The sequence below is a fragment of the Wyeomyia smithii genome, chromosome 2 (assembly GCF_029784165.1).
Source record: "Wyeomyia smithii strain HCP4-BCI-WySm-NY-G18 chromosome 2, ASM2978416v1, whole genome shotgun sequence".
Classification (NCBI taxonomy): domain Eukaryota; kingdom Metazoa; phylum Arthropoda; class Insecta; order Diptera; family Culicidae; genus Wyeomyia; species Wyeomyia smithii.
The window spans coordinates 114326022-114353364 of NC_073695.1; the positions used below are offsets into that span (position 1 = coordinate 114326022).

At 38.1% G+C, this 27343-nt stretch overlaps 1 protein-coding gene across 6 annotated transcripts in view; it reads left to right on the forward strand.

The window, feature by feature from the left end:
• The window catches only part of LOC129722155 (protein FAM135B), a 120942-nt gene that overhangs the window by 31201 nt on the left and 62398 nt on the right, over positions 1-27343 (forward strand). For all 6 annotated transcript variants that reach the window (XM_055675414.1, XM_055675413.1, XM_055675418.1 and 3 more), the window contains exon 3: positions 17343-17806. In XM_055675414.1, the coding sequence (XP_055531389.1) occupies positions 17343-17806 (464 nt within the window). The remainder of the gene's footprint in view (positions 1-17342; positions 17807-27343) is intronic.

Sequence of the window (27343 nt, forward strand, 5' to 3'; positions counted from 1 at the left end):
TCCGTCTGGGTAAAGCCTGGGGCGAGGGGGGACTGAAGAATGAACAGGGGAGGGGGTAACAGAAGGGTCAGGGTTAGAGGGGTTCGGGGATGGTGGCACGGGAGGCGAGGGATCTACATCCATCCCGCTAAGTCTAGCGCACTAGCGCCGACAAGAGCACGTACCTTTTTACTTCTCCCTTCCAGTAAGGTTGGTTGTCCGATCGTTCGAAGTTGCAGCCGTTACAGCCAGCAGCACCAATACAGCAGCACCAAACAGCCACCAGCAGCGAGCCAGGTGTGAGATCACTCCACACAGCGATACAACTCACTGTCAACTGATGGCTTCTTCTTTTTCCTCTTTTGTGTCTCGTCCACTGCTGTAGCACAATTCAGCCAGCAGCCAAATCGGCTTACGCACCAGCTGGTAGTCACGATGCGAAACAGTTGCACAAAGGCGCGACCTTGAACCCGGATTTATTTCACTCGACCAGGCAAACAATGCCAACACTTGTTCTCACGTCTTTTGTTTTATATTCTATCGGAGCGATCACCGATCACACGTCCGATACTGATGCGTGTTCGGCACAGAATGATATTTTGATGCATTATCACAATAAAAATTGCCAAAACAAAATGCACTGAGCAGAATTATTAAATTTAGTGACATTTGCAAATTTAAATCATTTAAATCGTAAAAGAAAGGTTACAACTGAGCTAGAAAATACCATGGCTAATGAAAATTGCTTGATTTCGTGAGAATACACATATTTTTGTGAGAGTGGCCCATAATAGTACCTGACCTATAATTTTGGAGAAACTGTATATCCATGCACTCAGTATAACAAGATCCCATAAAAAACCAAACATAACTCAACGGTTAAAACATACCAATGACAATCACAAAAACTATACTCACGACATTTTCACGCTTGACTCCAAACGTTTATCCTCAGTCAAAATAGATATTTATCCCTAGAAGAAATGTTCCCCAACAACTAGAAGAAAAGACAAAAGAAACTCCATGAATAGGGGTGTTGACGAAAAGCTTCCATCATTTATTATAATTTCATGCCATCGCATGAACTCACTCTTCAGTCTGCAGTCTGAACAATGGGTCTTTAATGTTGAACTTTTCGCCTTGCATCCCAGTTTTTCATAACTTTTCAAACATGAACCAGCGCTATTCACTTTTATCAAGTGAAACAAAACTGCATCTTCTGTCAATGTTCGTGAACCATTTTTGGAATGCTTTCCAAACCAATGTTCTATTGAAAAGCCTCATACGAGCGGCCTGGCGCATGATTTTCGGAGCGACAAAATGTTGAAACGTACGCTCCAACGCTTCCGATATCCACAGTGTCGCCTGTTCCGTCTGTACCCATCTGAAGCGTGCAGCGAAGAAAGGCAATCAAGAACCCACCCTGACAATGGGTCTCACTCTCCCTCGGCTGTCCATAATTTGAATACCTATTGAAAATGAATATATTCAAAAGCACTCGTCGGTCGTTGGCGTTTCAATTATTCATCCCTCGTCGCCAGTGTCAACCATATGATAACGTCTTAATGTGCGGGAGTCTGCAACAAACACAGCAGCCGTCGCAACAAAAGCCGTACACTGGTGGAAAAGCGGAAGAGGAAATTTTTCCATAGCTTCCAACAAACGCTCGAACGGGAAGTAATTATCATAACTTTTTCCTCCTTTCAACAAGCTGGAATGTCAAAATCCGCTTGTAGTCGCTCACCAGTTGACTGATTGTCGAGTTGTTCCCGGCAGTCAGACAGAATAGTGCAAGGGAAGATCCGAACGGACACATTTCTGGGAACTTGATAGACATTTACACTTTTTAATCGTTGTACATAGCGAAAAAATCCCCCAAATCTAACTTTACCTTCCCACTCATTTTTTTTTATCTATTGGTGCTCCATTAGCGTAATTACGCGGACTGTCTAGAGAAGATATTAATTTAGGAAGCATAACCGGCCTGTTGTGTCGAGTCGCTAGGACGCTTGATCGAAAGCCGAGCAGCACAAGCAACAGTTCATTACCCTTCATTACCATTTAGGTTTCACCTGTACCCGGGTACGATTCACGTCATCTAGCCCATAACCGTTTCCTGTTCTCAGCCTACGGCAGGTTTCAGTATAATGTTTCACTTTATTGAATTTGATTTTAGCCGTTCTATGCTGGCATAGGCGCTTCCGCTCGACAACCGTGAAGCATAACTATCGTTTCGGTCGTTCGGTCAGCAGTTAATTAGCTGTCTTCTTCTCCTGGCATGCCCACACCCAACACACCCAGTTCTTGCGACTTGCGTTACATGGCCGTCTATTCCTGGACACAATCACGTCTATAGCCCGGGATGCACAAAGAGAAAAACGACTAATTTTGTACAAATTCGACCAGTGACAGTGCGGTTTTAGAATTTATTGAAGCTTGCTACAGTAAGCACTCATATCAATTTGTAACAACCTTTGCTGGAATTTGTTTCCGTAAACACTACAACTAAAAAACGAAATAGGAAGAAACTTTCCTGTTTTTTTTAAATATAAATTTTTAAAAGAAACATATATGTAAAAATCATTAGGGTCAAGTTTCTTAATCTGGACAACAATTTTAGTTTGGGTTCAGTACCAAATCTTCGTCCCCTTTTAGTTCACAAGCTTGTTTGCAATGTGCAAAAAACCAATTATGACAGTTGTTTTTTAATTCCAGCTCCGTTTTCTTTAAAAAAATATTACAACACTGTGCTAGAAGATTTGTAAGTCATTATAAATATTATAACATATTTTTATTTTTATTTAAATTCTAACAACGATCTCAATTCAACGCCTCATATCATAATCTTTAAAAATTCAAAATGAAATAAATAAAACAGGTGATTTAAAATTTATGTGAGGTCACGCACAATATTTTATTTATGAAAAAATAATCAATAAATAAATTGCACAATTTTTCGACTTTCATTGAATAGTTGAATTAAATAGGGTCCGGCAATTGAAATACTACATTACTTCAACACTCATTACTACGTTGCGAACAAAACTGCATTGGACGACCCCTCATCTCTTTATTTATATTGTGTCTTAGTTGTTAGTGGATGTATGGGTTACTTTTGTAATCGAGTGTTATCCGTAAAAATGGATCTCTAACTGGTGGTTGACTTGTTCCGAACTGGAAAACGGCAGAAGGACATAGGTCGTGAGCAGTCCAATATACGTGTGAGTGGAAGTTTTGTTCACCGTAATGTCAAAAGATACCTGGAGACCGGAAGTACCAAAAAACACTATGAAGGGGGACGTCGAGCTAGTGTGGCGACACCTGCCTTGATGGAGATCGTCATGAGGCACCTTAAACGAAATCCTTGACGTAGTTCCATTGAATTGCTGTGGCTCTCATCGTGCCTTACTAAGGGGAGCTCCGTAGCCGTAAGCTTACAGAGTCAACTTTGACAAGCGAGGGGTCGTGGGTTCGAATTTGGTTGTCAAACGACTGTAAAATGAGTTTATCCTCAGGCTAGTGCTGCTCAGCAGAAAAAAAATGACAGACACTGTCCAACATTGTTCCAAGCAGAGAATTTTGCAATCTTTGAATGTGGGAATGTTTGTCTGACTAGGAAATACAAACATGCAAATATTTGTGTTTTCTCTGACAGTCAAAAGCAGCTTTTGAAGCGTTTGATGCTTATAAATGTACATCCAAGATTGTCTGGGAATGTATTCTCACAATGCGACAGCTGTGTCAAACGAACTCAGGTCGACGAACTTGCAAAACCAGGATCTAACCCGCAGTTCATCGGTCCAAAACCTTTCTGCGGTATATCACACTGTGCAGTGAAAATGGAGCTCAAACGCTGGGAGGAACAAAAGGTGATAACCAATTGGTTGGATGTCAGAAAGTGTTCCCAATCTGAGGGATTTATAACACCAAACGAAAGTAATTCAAAAAAGCTCTTAGAGCTCAACAAGTTCAGGATGATATCTGTCGCTTTTGTAATATGGAAAGCGAGACATCGGAACATCTACTGTGCAGTTGTGGTGCATTAACGTTTGCGTCGAAAAAAATGGATAAAGTTTGACGATTTCTCATGGATTTACACGCACTGACGAAACTACGCATGCAGCATCAATCATATTAACCAATGAGTCAGCAGAAAAAAATTGACAGCTCTATCAGTTGAACTCTAACCGTCATGGCGAAAACAGTGAAGCTACTCCGTTCAGAAGTATGCGCGTTCAAAGCACGGTACCCCGTGGTGTCGAAAAAGGACATCGTGCGGCAGCTCCTGGACACCAGATATGCCCGTTCCGGCATCTACAACATCTTGGCACTATTGGACAACAATCAGAGCATTGAAGAAAGTTCGGTTCCGGACGGCCGAAGACCCTGAGCGACAAGAAGCTCCAAAGGATGCTGGAGAGGAAAACCGAGGGAAAAGTGGCTGCATGCGCTCGGCCAGGAGGTCAGTGCAACCGGCTACACAGTGAAAAAGTACACGACAGGAAGTAGCTGTCCCGTCCACTAGTTTCGGAGCTGCAGGCAATGACGCAGCGGCAGCGCCTGAATAAGATTGTCCAGTCGATTTTCCCGGCAAATCACGACGTGGCGGTTGTGATGGACGACGAGACCTGTCTCACCCTGGATGGCAACGGCTGGCAGGGTACTTCGTTTTTTACCTCCCCCACGAAGGAAGTGAGCACCGAGGTGAAGTTTATTTCACACACCAAGTTCCCCAAGAAGGTGCTGCTGTGGTTGACAATCTGCGAGAAAGGGATGTCAAACTTGCTCTTCTTTCGCTCCGGACTGGCCGTGAACGGGTAAATTTATAGTACGAAGTGCCAGTCGGAAGTTGCTTCGTTCATCAAGAAATACGAGGCGGTATTTTGGCCGGATCTAGCGTCGGCCCACTACTCGAAGCGATCGTTGGAGGAGGTGGAGCTGCTGAATATCGATGTTTATACTCAAGTTTTCGGAGCCATCCGACGTCCCCAAGTTGCATCCCATCAAGAATTTCTGGCCAAGCCTGAAGCGTAAGATCCACTTCAACAATTTTGTCGCGAAAACAGAGAAGAAATTGATAAATAAAACGATGAAAGAATTAAAAAAACATGCCTACACGCATGTTTACGTCCGCCATGGCGAATGTTTCGGTTAACTGCCGAAAGGCCGCACTCAAGGAGATAAAACAATTTTGCGAGGAAGCTACCATGGGAAATTTATCAAACTCAATTCTCTGTCTTAGTTATTTTTTTATCACCATCCGGAAAAAGTCCATTTTTTTAACGCATACGTTATTTAAACGCAGATCAAGGTTTTTTGGCTGTGGCTGTTTACTAGGGTGGGGAATCGTTATATGGAAGAAACGAATCTTGATAGCAGAAGTTTTTTTTTGTTCTTTTTGGAGCCCCAAACAATCCTCAATTTATCGAAAGTCGATTGGTTTTGTCTCCGCTTGGCGCATTGCATTTCCAATTTATATGGAGATTTGTATGGAAAAACCAACATTTTTGCATTTTCCATTCTAAAGAACTCAAAATGGCTCAAACCATAGGTTTCATGACTTCAAGTAGGTTTTTTGATGCCTAACAATTTGGCCGAAGACACTAAAGAGCTAGGGTGTCCAAAAGTACTAGAGCTGTTCAAAGTTAGGTATGTCGAAATTTATGTTGCAAATCATTTTTTCTGCCAACACTGCCAGTGTACCGGCGTTAGTCAGATTTCCATTCCAACACGTTGTAGATTCTACCTACGTCTACAATATTGACCTAAATTTGTTTGCTTGATCCAGCTGAGTGTATAAACTCATTACGACCGGATATTTCTGATGGGAATCCTACACAGTACCAAAAAATGAAATTTACAACTAATACAAATGAAAGCACATGACGGTTTCTAGCACATTAAGTGAAAAACGTATATAATTTCACACCAATAATAATGCACAATACAAAATCGTTTTAAACCATGTGAATTTGTACGTTAAGTGATATAAACTTAAAGCTTTGAATATAAATATGCATGCAAATTAACAATATATTCATTTACATTGCATGTGAATATAATGCCACACGGAATATTACATGGTTTCCAATGCTCCATTTAAGTGCATTCAAAGAAATGTAATTCTTTTTTACTGTATACTGAAGCCGGTACATTGGTAATGTTGGCAGAAATCAAGATTTTCTGCATTCAAATCGACATACCCAACTTTGAACAACTATAGCTCTTCTTAGAGACATCCCAGCTCTTCAGTGTCTTCTGCAAAGTTACTATACGTTGTTGGGCATCTGAAATACTATACTTTTACATAATGTAGTGCATTATTAGATCATTATTGAGCTCTCTAGAAAGGTTAATGCAAAAAAAGTAGGTTTTCCCATATAAATTTTCTTACAAATTTGAAATTCAATGCGCCAAATGAGACAAAACCAATCGACTTCCCGTAAGTTTAGGGTTGTTTGGGGCCCCAAAAGGAACCAAAGAAACTTAGTTCTGGAAAATCGATAACTTTGCCCCACCCTACTGTTTACAGCCAAAAGAGATTTGTTCTTTCAATCCTGGGAAGGTGATTGGCTTTATAAACCATATTTTACCATATTTTACTCAACAATAGTGGTCATTGTATGTATTTTGCAAAGGGACACGTATAGCAATTGACTGGGATATATTACAAAAGTTCACATCAATGGACAATTTAATTCTAATTCCCTAACAAAAAATCCTCAGGCTCCTCACCACATGCCTTTTCTCCAAACTGAATCCTACAGTACCCCTGTTGACTCTCCTCCTAACAAACTGGGTGCCTCTCATAATAAAATTAGTCTGAGCAATAAGGCTGTGCGAGATTTCGAAAGATTTCGTATAATTTCGCAAAACTCGAAATTTTCCGAAATTTCGCGAAATTTCGGTTTCGCGAAATTGCCGAAAAATTTCGTTGAATTTCGCTAAATTCCGCCAAACATTTCGCGAAATTAAACTTCCTTGTTTTTAAAGAGAAAACCGTAACATCATGCGGGAGGTATTTTTTATTCACGCAGAGCATAAAATTCATGTCATCACTGAAGTCATATTCGAAGAATATGAAGCCGTCCAAATGCGCTACATCGTATCTAGTAATTTGTTTGTAAGAATAAATTTTACGCATCTTTTACGTACATCAAAATGTGGTTATATTTGCAGCGCACAAGGTTAAAGAGGTCACTTTTTGTCTTTCGTTTAGGAGGGCATAAAAATTTCTGTCAAAACTAAAGCTCTAAAGCTCTACCTTACAGGCCAAATGTTCTATGCTACTCGACTTGTAAAAATTTTCAAGCGTTTTTCGGATTCTCTGTGTTAGAGAACTCCTCTTCGCACACCGTAGTGTATTTAAATGTGTTTTTTCAGATAGTTCATTGCTATCACTAGGCTGACTAGATATCATGCCTTATAGTGTGCAGACAGAGTGATCGATGTGTCAAGCAGGAAAAGTTGTAATTGCCTGAAGTTTTAGTATTGTTTAAAAACACTCTGACTTCAAAGTCAGCATAGGTTTCAAAATTGCCAGGTACCTTATCAAAAACATTTTAAACGTGTTACCAAAAAAGTATACTTTATCAATGAATGAATAAAAAGTACTTGGTTCGCTCTCGTTGAACACATAACTGAGAAATGTTACTCTTGTTTTTAGGGGACACAAAATTTTACAATTTCAAAAACAGGTTCAGATTATAGCATAAAAGTAATTCTGACTTTGCACTTGACGAATATACAAGGTAGGAGAAAAGAATGGTTAGAAAGAACGAGAAATAAGAGAACGAGGATGATTACGAATAACTTAATTGAGGAAAAAGAAAACTATTTGTTTGTTGCATTACAACATTCCATTCTAACTGTTGATTGGTTGAAAGAAAAATAATTTTTGGTTTGTTTCAAAAGGGCCGTTCCCAAACCACGTAGTCATATATAGGAAGACGGAGGGGGGGTTATCAAAAGACCACGAAAAATCACGCGGGGGTGTGGGGGTTAACGAATAGACCACGTAGTATTTTTTCAGTATTATAATTTATTATTGCCACTCAGTCAAGACGAAGCTTTCGCAATTTTTTAATTAATAAATTTATTTGACACGACTTGATAATTAATGAGTGTCACGGAAATTTTGAGAGTTGTCACCAACTAACTGCAATCAAATTTTTGAAACATATTTCAAATTTATCCGAACGAAGAATTTTTTTTTTTAAACTGGCTTTGCCTTATATGGCATTTACTTCTTTAGAATAATAGTTCTATTCTGCAATGCGTCGGGATTTATGACATTTTACCTGGAAGTATATTTCAATACTCAACTACCGGTTAAAAAAAATCAACGTTTTGGCCTTAAAAACAATATATAAGACCTGGATGTTCATGAACTGAAGGAAGAAAGAAAGATGTTTATATTTTGTTCGACATTCAAAAACTTTGTAATTTATTAAAAAAACTAAGTTACAAATCCGATACATACTGAAAATCACTAAAAGTAAGGTTTCACTTATTATCAACTAAATATTTTTCTAGATGATTTCTAGATGAGTATACAATTTATCATAACTATGAGCGAAAAATTTATCGTAGATGATCAAATTGCTTAAACAAATCTTATTTATTTTGATACTCAACAACAAATTAAAAATCATTTTGAATATACTCAACAGAATAGCGTATTTTAAATTACTTTCAGATAAGGAAATTGTTATATTTGTTAAAGACAATGAAATATTATTAAAAATTAAACAACCATTATCTATTTGTTATTTTGGTTTTGAGAAAATGATATTACTGAAAATTCTATTTACAATTTGCGCAATAACTAATAATCAGTTTTCTTAAACCTTCATTTTTTTATAAATTTTTCATACTTTATTGTACATATATGCAGAATAAGATCACAAAACAAAAGACCACGAAAGACCACGGGGGAGTAGGAGGGTATAAAAGGGATCAAAATATGACCACGTAGTTTAGGAATGTTCCCAAATGCACTTTATTATTTTTGGTGTCGCAGAAACCCACAGGACACAATTATTTTCTACAACCTTACCAGAGACACTAGTTGTGCCAGTCAAACAAACCGATTTAGCTGAAAAAATAATTTAACCGCGTACAAACATGTTGTAATTTTTTTTTTTTTTTTGAAAAAATATAACTTTTTTTTTGATTTCTTCATCGCTTCGGTATTTTTCTTGTAATTTTTATACAAAAAAAAATAAGATTTTTGAAAATAAGCTTTTTTATATTATTTTAATGTTTCTATTACATTAAAAAAAATGAATTTTTTTATTTTTTTTTATCGGAAAGATAAAATTACTATCTAAAACTTTTCCAGAGACGTCACACTGATCAAAAAACTTTTGGCTCTGAAAATATTTATAATCACAATAATCCTCCCAAAATAGCATTTTAAATAGCTTCTCAGCCTATAGAAACGTGTATGCAAAGTTTAAGCCAAATCTAAAATGACAAAAAATATTGAAACTGGGACATTTTTGTGGAACTGCTAAATTAAAAAGTAATTTTAAGTTATATTAAAAAATGTGCAAACATATTGGAAACTTCGAAGTTTACAGAATAGTTAACTTAAATTTTGTTTTCCTCGAATTGAAATTAGTCTGGTCTGACTAAACGGTGTTAAAAAAAATTCAATAACACTGGTCGATTAAAGCGAAAAAAAAGTTGCCCTAAAGCTCAAGAAGGTTGCCCTCCAAAGGTTTTACAGCTTTTTAACCATTCCTGTGAATTTTGCTGCTTTTAGAGAATGCAGAAATGCATCAGAAGGCCGCCGAGGAATTGCATATCGGATTCATCGCTTTTACGTTTGCATAGGGAAAAACTCTTTGGAATAGTTATCTTTGCAAGGGACACCAAAACTCACAGGAATGGTTGAAAACCTACCTCCCGAAAAAAAATAACATTAACGAAACATTTAAAAAACCTTGAAAATTGTTGTAACTGTACATAGTATACCATAATTTAACTATGTTTTTCATTTTAGATACATCAATTTTACATTAAATATCATTGTCCAGAACAATAAAAAACATCGTTTTTGCCATTTTGACAATGGAAATAATACAATAATTTTACCATGAAAAACATTGTCAGTGACTTCTAAATCTATGGGAAAAATGCCTGAAAAAATGCTGTTAAGATACATATCGACCCCCCTTTTTCATTGTAAAAATGGCAAAAACGATATTTTTTATTGTTCTGGACAATGATATTTAATGTAAAATTGATGTATCTACAATGAAAAACATAGTTAAATTATGGTATAACTATGTACAGTTACAGCAATTTTTAAGGTTTTAGTTTTTAACATTTTTGATTTTCTCGTCATTGTCGGTTTATCGATATCTGAATACCTACGTTACTTTTCGTCGACCAGGTAAGCGCCTTGCGATCAGCTGCTGAAGGGTACTTCGTTAGCGTACGCTCCAACGTTTTAAATCATTGTAATGCTATGTTTCAGGAACATTTATTTCATTTTCCGAAATTTCGCGAAATTTAGAGACCAATTTCGTTTCGTCTCGAGAACTCGAAATCCACCTTGATTTCGTTTCGACTAATTTGGCGAAACCGAAATTAAGAGTTAATTTCGTTTCGTTTCGTTTCGACACCAGAAAAGCCAGTTTCGCACACCCCTACTGAGCAACGTATGAAAGTTATCTTCAGGGAATTATAATTAGGCGATATTGGTAGGATGAAAGGAGACTCGGTATATTAAAGCAGAAAACTTTAAACGGAAAGGTAAAACTCACACATAAGCACAGATGTAAATGATAAGCGTATCACTGATTTTAATACACTAAAGTCGCTTTTAACGCGGGGAATACGTGTCGCGTAAAAAGAAACCGCGTAAAAAAACCAAGTAAATTCCGGAATCCGCATAAAAAACCCGCGTAAATTCCGCATTCCGAGTGAAGGAATTCCAAAATCCACGTAAAAAAATACCGCGTAAGCTCCGGAATCCGCGTAAAAAAACGCGTAAATAACGGAATCCGCGTAAAAAAACGCGAAAATTCCGGAATCCGCGTGAAAAAAACCCGTGCAAAAAATGCGTAAAAAGCGACCTTAGTGTGCTGCCAATAATAACAGTGCGGAGTACAGAAAACACCTGTGCAATAACACAATAGATCAAATGGCCTTATTGTTTTTGGCACATTTTATATGTGAGCAATTCTCGCTGAAACTAGGCCACTAGGTGCACAAGGTCTTTCAATTTTGATATAAATGCACATAGTTATTAGAAATAGAGGAAACATGACAATGCCATTTTTGTTTGATCGAATTTGTTGATCCCTTGGTCACCAAGGGGCGAAACAGTTATCAGAAAAGTTGAAATTTTTGCAATTCTTGATGTATTATTTGAGCTGTATCTCTAAAATTCGTAATGTAAAGTACTACAAGTAGCTTTATTCTGTAAAGAGGAATGATAGGGCTTTCATTTGAAGTGAGCAGAATTTAGGCTGCCATCTTGGATTATATCAGAAAAATGCAATGTTGACCGTGTTCGCAACTACCGATTTTCGATCTGAGGAGACCAGCATTGGAAAGCTGAGAAAAAATGCTATAAGATGCAAGAGAAAAATTAGGTGAGCATCAGTGCTAACCCATCAATTGAACCTATTTTCCAAGCTGAGTATTAAAATATTCAACGTATACCGCGCGATCAACGTAGTAACCTGTCTACTGAGACCAAGTGGATGCACATGTTATAAGCCTATCATAATCGATTGGTGCTAGAACTAGTACGCCACTACTGTTTTTTTTTGAGTTGAATGAAAATAATGGATGCAACACTAACATGTTTGATACTAACAAAGCGATAGTTTTTTTATTACTGAGCAGTTCCACAAAAAATGTCCCAGTTTCAATATTTCATTTATATCGTTATTTTTAATTTGACTGAAACTTTGACGTTTCTATAGTCGTTTTATGCTATTGGTTCAATTTTGTTTTGTTTCATTTTTGCGAAGCTATTGAAAACGTGAATGTTCCGAATCGAAACCTAAGATTGCGAAGCTTTCTGCGTCTCCCATTTCATCGTACAGAATATGGCCAAAACGAACCCATCAGGGCGATTTGTGACGTCTTCAACAATGTAATTTACCTATTTGACTTCAACGTATCTAGTGTTACTTTTAAAAATAGACTTAAGCGAATGTTGTAGTCTATTAGCCTTAGGGTAAAATTGTGTCTTAGCTAGTTAAGTGATTTCATGTGTCATATTTTACAATAGTATATTGATTTCTTGTTAGACTTAGTTTTTGAAATGTTAATGTTTAATCAAAAGATGGTGGGGTTTTTACGCGCATTTGAGCATCTCGTAAGGAATTTCTCGAATGAGCTTTTCCCCACCCAACCTACTTCATTAAGACTAAATAGGTCAGATGAAATAATTAAATACAAATACAAATACAAAATACAAATACAAAATGCTATTTTGGGAAGGTATTCATGATTCTAAATCTTTTTAGGGCCAGAACGACCAAGGGGTCAACAAATTCGATCGAACAAAAATGGCATTATCATTTTTTCAATATTTCTAATAACTATGCGCATATATATCAAATTTAAAAGACCCTGTGCACCTAAAGGCCTAGTTTCAGCGAGAATTGCTCATGTGTAAGATAAGTACAACGATACACCGTGCCCCAGTGCTGAGTCGAGAAAATTTCCAGCTCGAAAAGATCCTCGACTCGATCGGGAATCGAACCCGATATCACAACCGTATGGGAGAGCTAGCCGACCGACATCTCTAACCACAGAGCCACGGGGACCACATTTCACGAATCATCCAAAATTTATCTAATTAATATAATCAAACTAATTCTTTTCTATTCAACAATGACTCATCTATATGAACAAATTCATGTTTTTGGAAGAGTTTCAACACTGCAACTTGTCTCGTCCACCTATCAAGTCAATGTGGCATTTTATTAACTTTTTAGCAGGTTAAAAACCGGAAGCCAAACTGAATATATCCCGAAGAAGTCTGGAATACATTAATAAAATGCAGAAAACTGCAAAGATTTTACTTGCTCCTAATTCTACTGGTGGTTTTCACGTACACAAGTGTTTGCGCTTGTAACCAACTTTAAATTCACATAAACGTTACACGAAAATAACTAGAGTTACACATAGTTAACGTAACTTTCACTAGTCAAATCTAAAAACTGTAAGGCTTGTTTGCGGAAGTACGTTACGGGCCAGGACCTACTGTAGTAATTACCACGTTGCGTGTTTCCTGCTTGTCGAGAAGAAACAACGCTACAACTAAGCATGAATAATGGAAGATTCGGAATGGAGACGCATTGTAGTTTATCTAAATTCTGAGAAGTGATATGAGTATGCAAGCAATAAGTAAGTAAAAGTATGAAAATGAGTAAAAGTAATAATAAAAAACAAGAGCTCTGCTTATTTCCAGAAGCATGTAATATCATAATGAACGAGCGAAGATATTTAAAGGCTACTTAACTAAATATTTTGCTTCACCCTCGAGAGATATCACTGATATTTATTGTTTAATATTTCATATTCAACTATCGTTGTACCTTTTCCTATACGTTTCGAAATAAATCTCCAATAATAAATTAACGAATTAACGATTAACGAATAATAATAATTAACGTACAACGACTAACTTTATATACCAAGATCACACACCGAGACCAGCAATAAGGTTAAATTGCTAAAAATGTAGATCTTAATAATATGAAAATTGATGTTATTTTACTTTTGCTACCGAACTTTTTTCCTGCGTCCTGTCAAACGAAAACTATAGTGAAAATTATGGCTTTTTGTCGATTGGGATGGCAGTGCTCAGCTGAGGATTTTGGGATGACGTTAGTAAATTGCTTGTATTTCTATTTCGTGATTGATTTTTTTACCCCCGTCACACTCAGACGGGCATAATTGCAATAAGACCGATGACAAGCGGAGCGACAAGGCAACGGCCTGCCGAAGGGCTTCAGTCGGTTTGTATTTTTTTTTTCGCCTACTGTCTCGTTTGTTTCTTCTACTAGCACCGGGTCATCAAAGTTGAGAAAAATCGAGTTGTGCCCTTTCGGGACACACTGTCTGAGTTTAGGGTTTACTTCAAGATTCCCAGCTTCTTATGGATAAAGAGTATCTTAAAGATAGAACGATTGTTACAAGTTGGGTAAATATTTACTGACAAGAAAGGTTCTCAATCGCACCTAAGAGTATTCTCACATAACAATTGAACGTGTCTTTGTCGCCGCCATACTTATATTTCAATGCACTCATGTGGTACCTATTGTAAAACGACTGTTTTGATTTGACACATTGAAAACCCAAGTGATTCAATATAATATTCGCCGACTTTCTCCTATTTCACCAATACTCTTTGAAGCTTAAATCGAAAGTTTGTAACAGCCTCTTAGTTTAAAACTTTGAGAACCATACTTATTTGCTAATGATGTTGCAGTTGAAAGAAACGTAAATGGTTAGCTCTTTTTAAAGTAGAGCATTTCCAAGTGAAATAGAAAATCTTTTGGACGCTGTTTCGAATGAATTCATTCTTCAAAAGTTATTTACTATCGCAGTATATTATGGTGTTAAACAAAAATCATAACTGGAAAAAATTTAAGAATTTGAAACTTTCGTGTTGCTTAGTCATTATATCATATTTCATATTTCATTCATCATATTTGCGATTTTTTATTAATGAATTAATCAATAAATGTTGTTCAAAACGGTAGTCAAAAACACGTGTTTTTTTTTTTTTAATCGTAATGTCCAGACTTTCTTTGGCAATTTTCTTAATAACAATTCAAACATTGGATTAATCTGTCATTTGGTATGCAATGTTAAGTTATTTTTAACTGGTCTGACATGATTAAGTAAGATACAAAACTCATTTTAAATATTCATTATTTAAATGTTCAAATATACAGGAAAAGTGTATTTGATATATGAAATGTTTATATCCTCTCATTAGAAAATGTTCTCAACTTTGTTTGAAGAATAAACTTTTAATTTATTAACAAATTGTTCCAATCGGTCCGGGCATTTCTAAGCGAGCGAGTTAAATTGGAAAGTGCAGCAACATTGTATTTAACATTCAGCCTCATTTAGAAAATCGGGAACTCAAATATAAGTAATCCGTAACGTCTAATGCGGCATTTTCTCCATTCTAAAAAATTGATCAAAACTATTATATTTTAAACCATTTTATTTTAAACCTCAATCAAGGTCTTAATGCATACAAAGAGTAAAGTTTTGAACTGTCTCCAATTTTAACTAGCCAGAGAGATGTGCATACACGCTAGTAAGCGCAGGTTGACTTTTGGTTTGGCTGCAGGGTGCAATGTAGAAATTAAGTATGTATACACATCGCCTATCCACGAAAGGGAATGCAGGTTTTTGTAGAGGTGTAATTATAATCTCAATAGGTAGTTAAATTTTATTTGCATTTTTTAGTAATTGAGGTTAATTATAGAACCAAGCCATAATGACTATTAGTAGCGATATATATGTATATTTAAAAAAATTATAATTCACGCCCATTAAGGGAATAAAACCACCCCTACTGTTCACAATGGATCCCTGGCAAAACATAACGGTTCACCCAGCATAATTTATGCGACCCACCTAGACCACGTGAACGAAGGCGCTCTGGATTTATATAAAGTGAATACGGAAAAGTTCATGTAGTCCAATGCACTATCGTAGGAGACCTTTCACGAAGGAAGCGCCACTTTGTCGTATCTTACATTCGGGAAAAGCAATAAAAGCCTGCGTGACCCACTGGCGAAGCTATAATTCGTTATTGTAATGTACAGCGATAAGCTCCGTGACGCTATTGGAAAAAGGGCTACTTCTACCTGCTCAGCAGGAAATAGTGCAGTGCGATTAAAAGTGTACTTTGCATATTGAATTTGAGTCGATATAGCAGTAACGGTATGAAGAATCTACACCTTCAAGTAAAGACAAATCATTATATACAATCTCCCGAAAATAATTTACCAGCCATGGCCACAAATCACGTTTTTAAGATCGCTATTTCTTTCGAGAAACACTGTAACGGCTGAATGTACGTAAACAGCCAACCAAACACACGAAAAACAAAAATTGACAAATAGAAGTAAGAAATAATGAAACAGAAGTATGTTTTTCGCGATTGTTTATTGCAGGAATTTGAGTAAAAAGTTTAATTGAATTTATCGATAGTTCTAACCAAGAATCAATAACTTTCACTGGCAAATCCGATGGCAACGAGTGACTACACAATCACAACCGTGTGCTTTTTACTAAGTACTTGATCCAAATGCAGTATATTTATACATCTCACAATCAGTTCCTGCTGGTGCATAATTAATGGTATTTCCGGTTTACCGGTCGGTCGCGCGTTTCGCACAGGTCGGATGAATATTCAAACAAAATGTGTCACTTTTTTTTGCTCGTACCAGCCCTTAAGGCCCAGGCAGTAACCTGATTCGGATACCAAAACCAGTGAAATTTATTGACTTGTTCGAATTTTCCCACATCGCTGTTGGTAGTTTGGAATAGTTGAGATTTATGGTGTAAAAGCGATGTTTGCGTTGAGCAGTAAAGGCTTATAATAGATCGAAAAGACTAGATACTAAACTCATCCGGCTTCTTTACAAAGAAAAGCAATTCTCAGTGTTGCACTGGTCACCAAAATTAAGCACTTCTTATCGCTAATCTGTCAACCAATAAATATAGCTTCCCTAATCGCTAATAGTTTTCTGGTATGTTATTGCTGCGAAAAGATCTTTTCGATAAAGGAAACGAAAAATAAGTTTGAAATACACAAAATTTCCTTGTTCAAATATTCATATCCTTTTCCCTCCTTTTTTTATTGTTAGGGAATTGAAATTATGTTGTCCATTGATGTGAACTTTTGTAATGTATCCCAGTCAATTGCTATACGTGTCCCCTTGCAAAATACAATGACCACTATTGTTGAGTAATCAGGTACCTGCACCGACACGCTCCCAGTCAGGTAAAATATGGTTTATGATGCCAATCACCTTCCCAGGATCCAAAGACCAAATTCATATACTTTAAGTCTGATCGAAAATAGCATCGGAATCAAATTGATTAAAATAGTAAAGCAAGGTACTATAAAACATGATAAACTATCGTATTTGAAGAAGTCAGTATCAGACAAACGGTAATAAGTCGATTCAATAATTTCGTTTCGAATATAGCTGGAAGCTGTAGGAATATACATTTATATTACCGGGTTACATAAAAAATATCGAATTTATTTTCAGCATATTAGCGATTTATGCGAAAACTCGGTCAGTGACATTTTCATGACGCTTTTCTCTGTCTGCCCTTTCCTTCTGTTGCAGATTATACCAAGTGCGATGTTCGTTGCGAGTTTCACCCCGATTGCCTGTTCAGGTGGAGACATGCCTTCCGGATGCATCCCAAACGGTGGGTGCACCTTCAGTGGTGTCAGCCGCTCCCGTTTCCGCTCCTTCTTCCGGGATGAGTGGAATAACAGTTTCGGCTGGCAACGGTTCCACCGGTGGCAGCAGTATTGCTCCCGGTTCTGCTGCGAGTAATGCTAACACACCCATCTCTACCAATTCCTCCACCGGCTGCAATGCGGGTACGGCGAGCGGCAGCGGGACGGGGAGCAGCAATACCACCACCGCCGGACCTGGCGGCTCGCCTACCACAACAACCGGGACGGCAGGCTCCACTGCAACCATTATCAATGACTGCGGCGCTTCGCGTGTGTTCCAGATTCTCTACCGTAACGAAGAAGTGTCGCTGCGTGATGTTATCATGTTCCGAGCTCATTTACTGGGTAAGTTTGGGTGCGATTTTCAATTGTCTTAAGTGGTCCAATTACGGACAATATTGTTGAGTGTTCCATCTGCTGAAATGAATTAATTAGAAGTATACCTGCACGAAGAGAACTCACTTTAGGCCCTACGCAGAACTCATTAAAATTAGCTGCCGGGTCACGTTAGCGTACTTTATGAATTCCACTGCACTCCGCAAAATCTGCTCACGTAGCGAAATAAGGATCATCCCATTTATAATTCAGATGCAAATTGTTTTCCAGAATGTATTGATTTCGAAAATATATTAGCATGAATAATTACACATACACGTTATAGAGGGAATAAAACATGAAGCAACCAACGTTAAATCCACTTCACTGCATAATTCCGCTTTCAAAGCCCTGAATGGTGCAAGGCTTACATGTACTACTTTCTCTCCAGAACGCAAATGGTGAGCCTTGTTTGACCAATCTATAATATTGACATTGGTAATAAATAACACCATTACCTACTACAATTTGCACCCAGTAACATGTACACAGTCGTACCCAATTCAAACCTCATAAAAACGGAGTAAAATTTTGACGTGGGACTACGTCTTTCTTCACTATACTAAGGTACCTTCTGGGATAACTGGATTGAACATGTAACGTTTTTGGTTGGCGGAATGGAAGATTTTAGATGCTAATAGCGCTCAAACAACTGTTCCGATTTCAATAGTTAATATACCGTTGGAAAGCTAAAACATACAAAATTTGTATAACATGATAATTTCAGTTACCGTTTTCTTATTACTCCGTGAAAATTGCGGGAAAGTTTGAAGGTCGAATATCCACATACATTTTTCATACGATTGGTATATTTCCCTAACGCAGACTTCAAAAACATAGACGAAATGATTTCACGCATTCAGTCATTGGCTAGCAATGCCAACCAATTGGCATCGCATTCATCACCCAACGTAAACGACGAAGAAAGAACGCAGAGATGCTTCCACGTGATTGGTTCTTCCCCCAATCACCCAAGTTCACCACCCAACACTGAGTGACACTATAAAAGGACATTTCGTGTTGAGAGACGCTCATTCCCTGGTCGACCGTCAAAGCGAACAGTTCGGCTTCCCTTCGATCTGAGTTGGACCCCACCAGTGGTAATCTAAATTCAGATATCGTTGTTGGAATACAGCCCGAAACTGGCCGTGATCGGCACTGGGGACCTTTGGAAGCCGTTGGAAGGGACCATTGGATGACTTGGAAGCCGTTTGGATGCTGCCGATAGTAATTTGTGTAGGTATAGTGTGTCGTATACCAAGTGTGTGTGTCTGAGTATCGTTGGTGAGTGTATGTGTGTGTGAGAGAAGCGTTAGCATGTGTATGTGTGTGTGTGAGTAGCGTTAGCGTGTGTGTGTGAGTAGCGTTAGCGTGTGTATGTGTGTGTGAGTAGCGTTAGCGTGTGTATGTGTTTGTGTGTGTGTGTGTGTGTGTATGGGTGTGTGTGTATGTATGTGTATGGGTGTGAATGTGTGTGTGAATGTGTGTGTGTGAATGTGTGTGTGTGAATGTGTGTGTGAATGTGTGTGTGTATATATGTGTGTGTGTGTATATATGTGTGTGTGTGAATGTGTGTGTGTGTGTGTGTGTGTGTGTGAATGTATGTGTGTGAATGTGTGTGTGTGAATGTGTGTGTGTCAATGTTTGTGTGTGTCAAAGTTTGTGTGTGTGAATGTGTGTTGTGAGTGACGTGTGTGTGAATGCGTGTGTGTGTGTGTGTGTGAACGTGTGTGTGTGTGTGTGAATGTGTGTGTGAGTGACGTGTGTGTATGTGTGAGTGGCGTGTGTGTGTATGTGTGAGCGGCGTGTGTGCGTGTATGTAAGTGGCGTGTGTATGTAAGTGGTGTGTGTATGTGTGTGTGTAAGTAGCGTGCGTGTGTCTAAGGAGCGTGTGCTTGTGAGTAGTGTGTGTATATAGCGTGTGTGTATAACGTGTATGTGTGTGCAAAAATGCATTCATCCGAGGTAAATTTATTCATGACAGAATACTTTTATAGGCAACAAGTTAATTATTTTTCCTATTAGTTTGTATGCTATGGTTTATGAAAGGTGTATGTTTTTTTTTTTTGTGAAGTGTTCATGGATTGTTGTGTTTGGTATTTGTACGTTTGGTGTGTGTTATATACTATGGCTATGGCAGAATTAAATCTTCACACTCACAATAGTCCCACGTCAAGCCTACGTTTGTGCACTCAAGCACATACCCTTTAACTTTTATTTTGGAAAATTTAACTGCCAATTGCTGGAAAACTGTTGTAAACCCCCAACCACAATTGCACCCATTGTGTTTGACCTTTGACACTTATGACAGAACATTGATAGTGACAGCTAAATCTCCTTAATGCTATGCATTATACATTTCGTTTTCTCCTCCTTTTTTAGGTCCACAAAGTTCTAGGCTAACTTAACTCTGCACAGTCAGAAAATTTACAATTTGTTTTGTAAAAACTAGAAAAAAGGAATAAAAACACTCTGGTTTGACAGCTAGCGAATGATTCACGGCAGTAGTAAAAAAAACTCTTTAATAATTACGGAATATTGACTCGATTGCATTGCAAGGTGGTTATCGAAAGAAAACATCATTCAACTTCAAGAAGCTTGAAAAATTTAATCGTAATTGAGTAATAGAAAATATGTTAAAACTATTCACAAGTACTGCCTATTATGCTATGCATAGTGCATACTGAACATACACGAATTAGAATTCATGCAATTTAATGTTCTAAGATAATTTCAATGCTACAACCGTTCTTCAGAATATATTTCCGTATACATTATCCACCTAAGCACTTCTCATAGCGACCCTGATGTCTTGAAAAACTAGAGAATCTTAGAAAATGCCTTCCGACGTAGAACTGAACTTTCACAAGCAATTTTAGTGAGGCAGGTATTTTCGAAAGCACTTTCGCAAACAGCCACATGACGTTAATCCTTGCTTGAGCGCAAACAAACCTCTTCAATCCTTGCACCGCGTGCACCGAACTCTTTTCCTACCTAAGACGCGATTCTGTCACATGGATAGCGATATAAGAAAAAATAATCGCTTCCTCCGACCACAAGTGCCAGATTCTCAACTTATCGAACACAACCGACCAATATTTTTTCCCATGTTTGACTAGCGTTCTCTATTTCCGCCAAGCTTGCGCTCAATTTAGCATAAGGCCGCAAACACAGAGTAACGTGTCCACTGGAGCCAAACCGAGCGAAACTGCATAAAAACAGAAATGCTTCATGAAATGAATCGAATGTTACGTTTTTAGCATATTAAAATCTTTTGTTGGCAAAACAAAAAAATTGTAGTTGCTTTTTAAAACTGCGGTGCATAACCAATCGAAAGTTAAGCAATCAAACTTTTTTGCCAAAAATCTATGCAGCTTCCTCAGTATTATGGAGCATGTGGCACCTTAAACTGTTTTGTTGGCATTTTTTAGATGAAAAAATCAATCATGAAAAACTGAAACAAGCAGACAAAGCAAAACTACAGACACAAACTTAAGCAATCTAGAGATTTACCTGCTCTCATTTGCTCTTCCTGTTGGCAGCATATGCCAATAAAGCACGGCTCCCCTTGATACAATATACCTATCCGGAGCATAGTTTTTCTGGAAAAAAATCTAAACACAAGAATATTTTTCATATCAGTTAACATTTTCTCAGTGTGTGGCTGGACAAGCTGAATGGTTGCTGTATTTCTAGCGTACAGTCCCTGCTCAATGCTGAAGGAGCGCCAACCGAGTGCAATTAAAGCGGCACTCGCTGCAATCGACGTCTAATGGTATACTCGAAAACAACTCTATACTTATGTAGTATGGCGCCAAGACGGCCACTAAACCACACGACAGCTGCCCCGGAATAGAAAACCGGATGTGAAAGGTGGTACAAACATCGACTGGATACTTCTCTTCCGGTCCGAAGAATTGTTGAATAGCACTGTCTATACACTAGCAGACTTGTAATGTTTGAAGAGCCCACGTTACACTTTGCTGAAGCACATTATTATTAATATACATAGTTTTCCTTTCCGGCTTGTTCCGATTTTCACAGCAATAAGCATTTCAGTATTCTAGTTTATTTAGCAAAATTGATTAAAACTGTTGCGTAGCTTCATACTAATATTTTATTTCAAGAATTGTTCTAATTTCTTCACAAACATGTTAGATAAATTTCGTACAAAACGTTTTGCCAGACTTCAAACCATCGTTCTCATCGATTTTAGAAATGGAAACAACAATCTGTTTCCACTTCCGGCCGGTCCGGTTTGGAAGAAAACAGAAGCAAATCATCCGAGACGGATAGCACTTCTGTAGGGACACAAAGTCATAAATTACCGAATCTTTTGGAGCTTGTCGTAGTGGGTACAATGCACGCTACGATTAAATGCGAATGGCAAGCACATTGTCTACCCGTACTCGGTCGTCCGTCAGCCAGTTTACCCATAGAGCAAAGGTTTTGGGACTGAACCGATGTCAGAAGGGAAGATCAGATATATAGCAATTCGACATCTGCGTGGGAGATTTGCCAATCGGGACATTTACGAACTACACGATTACAAGCTTGCATTTTGCCGATAAGGATCTATGAGGCAATAAATCTTTGGTTCATTTTTTCCATTCGTTGTTATACGAGTGTAATCTACTATCACATTCTAACGTTTATCAACCATGAATATGAATGAAACGTTGATAGAAATGTTATATATAACGTTTCAATCATATTAGAAAATGAATCAATTAAAGTTATGATCATAACTTCATATCAACAGTGAACAATAATGTTTCTCCTCACAACCAGTACTGTAGGACTGTTATTACAATCTTAAGTAAAATTCCAATAGTGGTCAAATTAATCTAAACTTAAAGGCTTCAGATTGTTTCGAAACTAACGAATACTTCTTCTTTTGCAAATAAAGAACACAATACTTGTTTTCTCAAAAATACTTCATAAGAATCTCCTTTTCAATTTTATATCATTAGCTTTTTGAAATGAAAACGAGATTTCTAACTTCTTTACTTCTTTACGTTGATTTCAAGTATTTTCTTCAGCTTCGCCGTTGTTAAAACCCAGAATGACTCTATGAGGTGGATCCCTCGGTAGTTTGATGACGTATTTTTAGAGTAACGGTAAAAAGTATAATTAAACTAAAATTTTACAAGATTGGTAAAGGTTGTACTAAAAAAAATGCAACAAGTTCTTTGTTGTATAAATTTTTATTGCATGGGTGAAAATTTATAAAATGTTTACATGTCACAATCTGTCAAGTTGTTATCGAAATGGCTTGCAAACAAGAAGTGCTTAGACAAAACGGTATAGTCGCGGTCGTGGAAAACACATGCCAGTTCAACAGGTGAATCACGAAACAGTTGGAAATCGACCGTCTGGTTTATTCAGCAGACAATGAAGTGGGCCGAATTTCATGTCTTCAAGTTAAGGAAGGCTCCTAACTGAGCCGATAAACCGAATACGGTGACCAAACCCCGCGCCAGGTAGCTGTACGCGAGTGTTTGATGCTGCCAAAATGCATCGTCATAGACGACGAGACGACGTACATTAAAACGCACGCCAAGCAGATCTCCGCTCTGACATTTTTCGTCGGCAAGTTCCGTCTCGATGCTCCGGAGAGGTTCCAAAAGAAGAAGCTCGGCAAGTTTGCCAATAAGTACTTGGTGTGCATAACGACCAGCCTCATCAACGGCAAAATATATAAAAAAGAGTACCTTCTGAAACGCCTGCTACCCTTACTCCGGTTCCACGAAAGTGACACTCTGTTTGGGCCGGATCTGGCTTCGTGCCATCACGCGGATACGGTGATGGAGTGGCACGGCGCCTACGATATTGTTATTTTTTTGCCAAAAGACAAATCCCCCAATACGCCAGAACATTGCCCAATAGAAACATTCTGTTAGATTATGAAGGGCGAGCTCCGGAAAACATAAAAGGTCTTTGATTGGATGAAAGTGTGTAAGAGATATGGTGCAAGTATTGCACAGAATTTTCGAGCCCTTAGACTACAACAGAAGGTGAATAACCAACTTTGCAAAAAACATAACTATGTGAGCAATTCTCGCTCAAACCGTCCCAGTGGTGACATGAGGTCTTTCAAAAAGGATAATTTTTATGTCTACATAATTGAAAGTAGCAAAAAAATGAGAAAACCACTTTGGTTAGTTCATATTGATGGACCCCTCGGGCACAAATCGATTAAACGGTTTTTACAAAAATTGATTTTTGAGCAATTCTTGACCTTTTTATTGATTCATTTCTCTTGAATTTGTCATTGAACCCCCTGCAACCAACACATCGTTTTCAAGAGGAATGATAGAGCTTTCATTTGAAGTAGAAAAAAATTGACCGCAATCTTGGATTTTGTCAGAAAAATGTGTTTTTGAGCAAGTTCGCAACCTCCGATTTTAAATATCACCATTGGAAAGCTGAGAAAAATGCTTTAAGATACATTCAAAACATTAGGTGAGCATTGAGTTTACCTTGTCATTCTGGTCACTTTTCAAAATCGATCTTCAAACAGTACAACGCATGACGTGCGGCCAATATCAAATCATGCTGAGCCTGTGGTGTGTGTCTGTGTGTAGTGTATATTAGGGGCCATCCATGTTCCTTGTGGGCAGATTTTTAGAGATTTTGTTAACCCCCCCCCCTTCCCCCTTCCCCACAATTTCTCATATAAATTCTCAAAATTTTGTATGGACCGTGGCTATTCAAAAATTACGGTGCGTGGGTGCACTTACTACCTGTGAACTAGGAATACTGACTGTCTACATCATACGCACACCACAGGCTCAGTATATTGCGTTGATTTGATATTGGACGCGCGTCATGCGTTAAACTGTTTGAAGCTCGATTTTGAAAAGTGACCAGAATGACAAGATAATCTCGATACTCACCTGATATTTTGAATGTATCTCAAAGCATTTTTCTCAGCTTTCCAATGGTGATGTCAAATTTAAAATCGGTGGTTGCGAACTTGCTCAAAAACACATTTTTCTGACAAAATCCAAGATGGCGGCGAGATCCAAGAAGGCGGCCATTTTTTTTCTACTTCAAATGAAAGCTCTGTCATTCCTCTTGAAAACGGTATGTTGGTTGCAGGGGGCTCAATAACAAATTCAAGAGAAATAAATCAATAAAAAGGTCAAGAATTGCTCAAAAATCAATTTTTGTAAAAACCGTTTAACCGGTTTGTGCCCGAGGGGTCACTCAATATGAACTAACCAAAGTGGTTTTCTCATTTTTTCGCCACTTTCAATCATTTAGACATAAAAATATCCCTTTTGAAAGACCTCATGTCACCAGTGGAACGGTTTCAGCGAGAATTGCTCATGTGTTTATTTATTCCCTGAGAGTTTTTATAATATCCGATTTGAAATGAATTTTTGATGACCATTTTCATCAGTTGTGTTTTTTTTTCGAGTACGGTCTTTATGCTGTTTGATCAAGTGTGGTAACGTTTTATGATATTTTTCCAATATTCGGTGGCCCTAATGAGAAAAAAATATTGTGAACAACTGAAAAACACGATTGTATGGTTCTTCCTAAAATCGGGAACGAACAACTATTCGCTCAATCAGATTACTTTTTGACTGTGAATCAAAAGGTAAACTACCTGTAAACCCCCGTCAGCCGGACCTTGTATGGCCAGTAAGCTTGTTATTCTCCACAATATGTACAAAAAAGCAAAGTTAAAACTCACCGCGCACTTCTTCTCCAGGATCAGCGCTGATTGTAGCGATTTTATGCACACCCGCACTTCTTTCTTTTGTTTTGAGTCGTGCATCTATCGCTCGCGGAAATAAATTACACATTTGCTGCTCACATCACAGCTGAGCGAAACAAGGATGGTTAATCATTCTAGTAAGAATACACTTAGGTACACCGAGATAACACAACAGAGACAACTTGAGTTTTCAAGTAGACAATTCGACATCAAATAGCTACGAGCAAACATGCATTACGGGCGACGGGATTGAAGGCCTGTACTCGAAAAAACGCACCAGGCAAAAGTGTTCGCCAAAAATTCATTTTAGGTAGGAATTTCTTCAAACTTTCAGGGAATGAATTAATAAAAATAGATTATGTTTCGGCATAATTACTTTATACAATTTCCTTTCCATAGCTGAAAGCCCGCACTTTTCCCTTAAGACCCCTCATTACATTCTGTGCCAGAGCCTGACAAAATCATTTTCAATTGACATTTATCAGGTTATAGTGACGCTTTGATCCGTCGCTTTCAATTGAAAAGCTTTTGTTTCATTCTCCACAAAAGATCAAAACAATGGTCGCAGTGGTCCAAATCTTACAAAAAAAATATCACTCTCAAGCTCTTCGTGAGTCACATGAAAATTACTCGGAAGCTCTTGACAACTGACAATTTTGACAACTGAAGGGCTTGAAAATGATACAAATGCGTTTCAATTGAAAGAGAAGATTATCACCATCACTCTCACATGACGATTGTCAATTGCAAATGACAATGAGCGCCAACGGAGATAGGGGGCTTCCATACAGTACTTTGCGCAAACATATGGAAGAGGGGGAAAAGAAAACCGTGACAATATGAAACGGAGGACACCAAAACCAGTTTTACAATCCGAAGTGGTTACGCAGCACCAGTGATAAACAGCGAAAAAAAAATTCCGAAATATTGATCGGAACTTGTGTGACTTTATTACTGGATGCCATTGCCGTTTTCTCTGCGGCTTGCAATATTAGAAAACTATCCTCAAACGACGCGATGCGGTGCTAGTTTCAATTGAGACGCTGAAGGAAATGAAACATTCTTTCTCTCCGTTACTCTCTCCGTAAATTGAAATAGATATCAGTTTTATTTGAAACGATCCGATGAACAACAGACGGGGAAGAGACAAAGAAGTGATTCGATGACAGCAGCCGGAAGGAATCAAGTGAAAAAGAGACTGTTCGAATCGGAATGACAGCGCGAAATAATCAGTTTCATTGTTTTGTTTCGAAAATATTGTGCCCTGTTCTGTGGAATGGTGGAGGCGGCCTTTTCGGTCACTTTTATTGGACGGTTTTGGAACTTTGGCCTTCACTAAAGCCCTTCGCGCGTAATGGCATGATGCCAGGTCCAGCCAAAATAATGTCTCGCCTCCGTAGAACCACAGGAAGGGCAACAGATGCTTCTGGACACACTCGGTGCGGTACATTTCGCTGTTGATGGTACCCGTTGTGATGTACGGTTTACTCAGTTTTCCGCACTGGCATATGACCTGCCAGAGCGAATACTTCTTGGAGAGTTGGTCCACTTTCTTCTTCTTTATGCCTTCCGGAACATCAAACCATGATTTGACAACGTAGAACTCCAGTCCCGGTCTTTGCTTTGAGTCTGTCTTTATGTAGGTTTCATCATTCATAACCACACACATCAGTTTTGATAACTACTTCCGATACAGCTCTTGATACAGCTTCCTTGCACGGGATTCGGCCGCCGTGTTCTGTTGATCACGCTGGTTCGTGTTTGAATACACGAAGCCC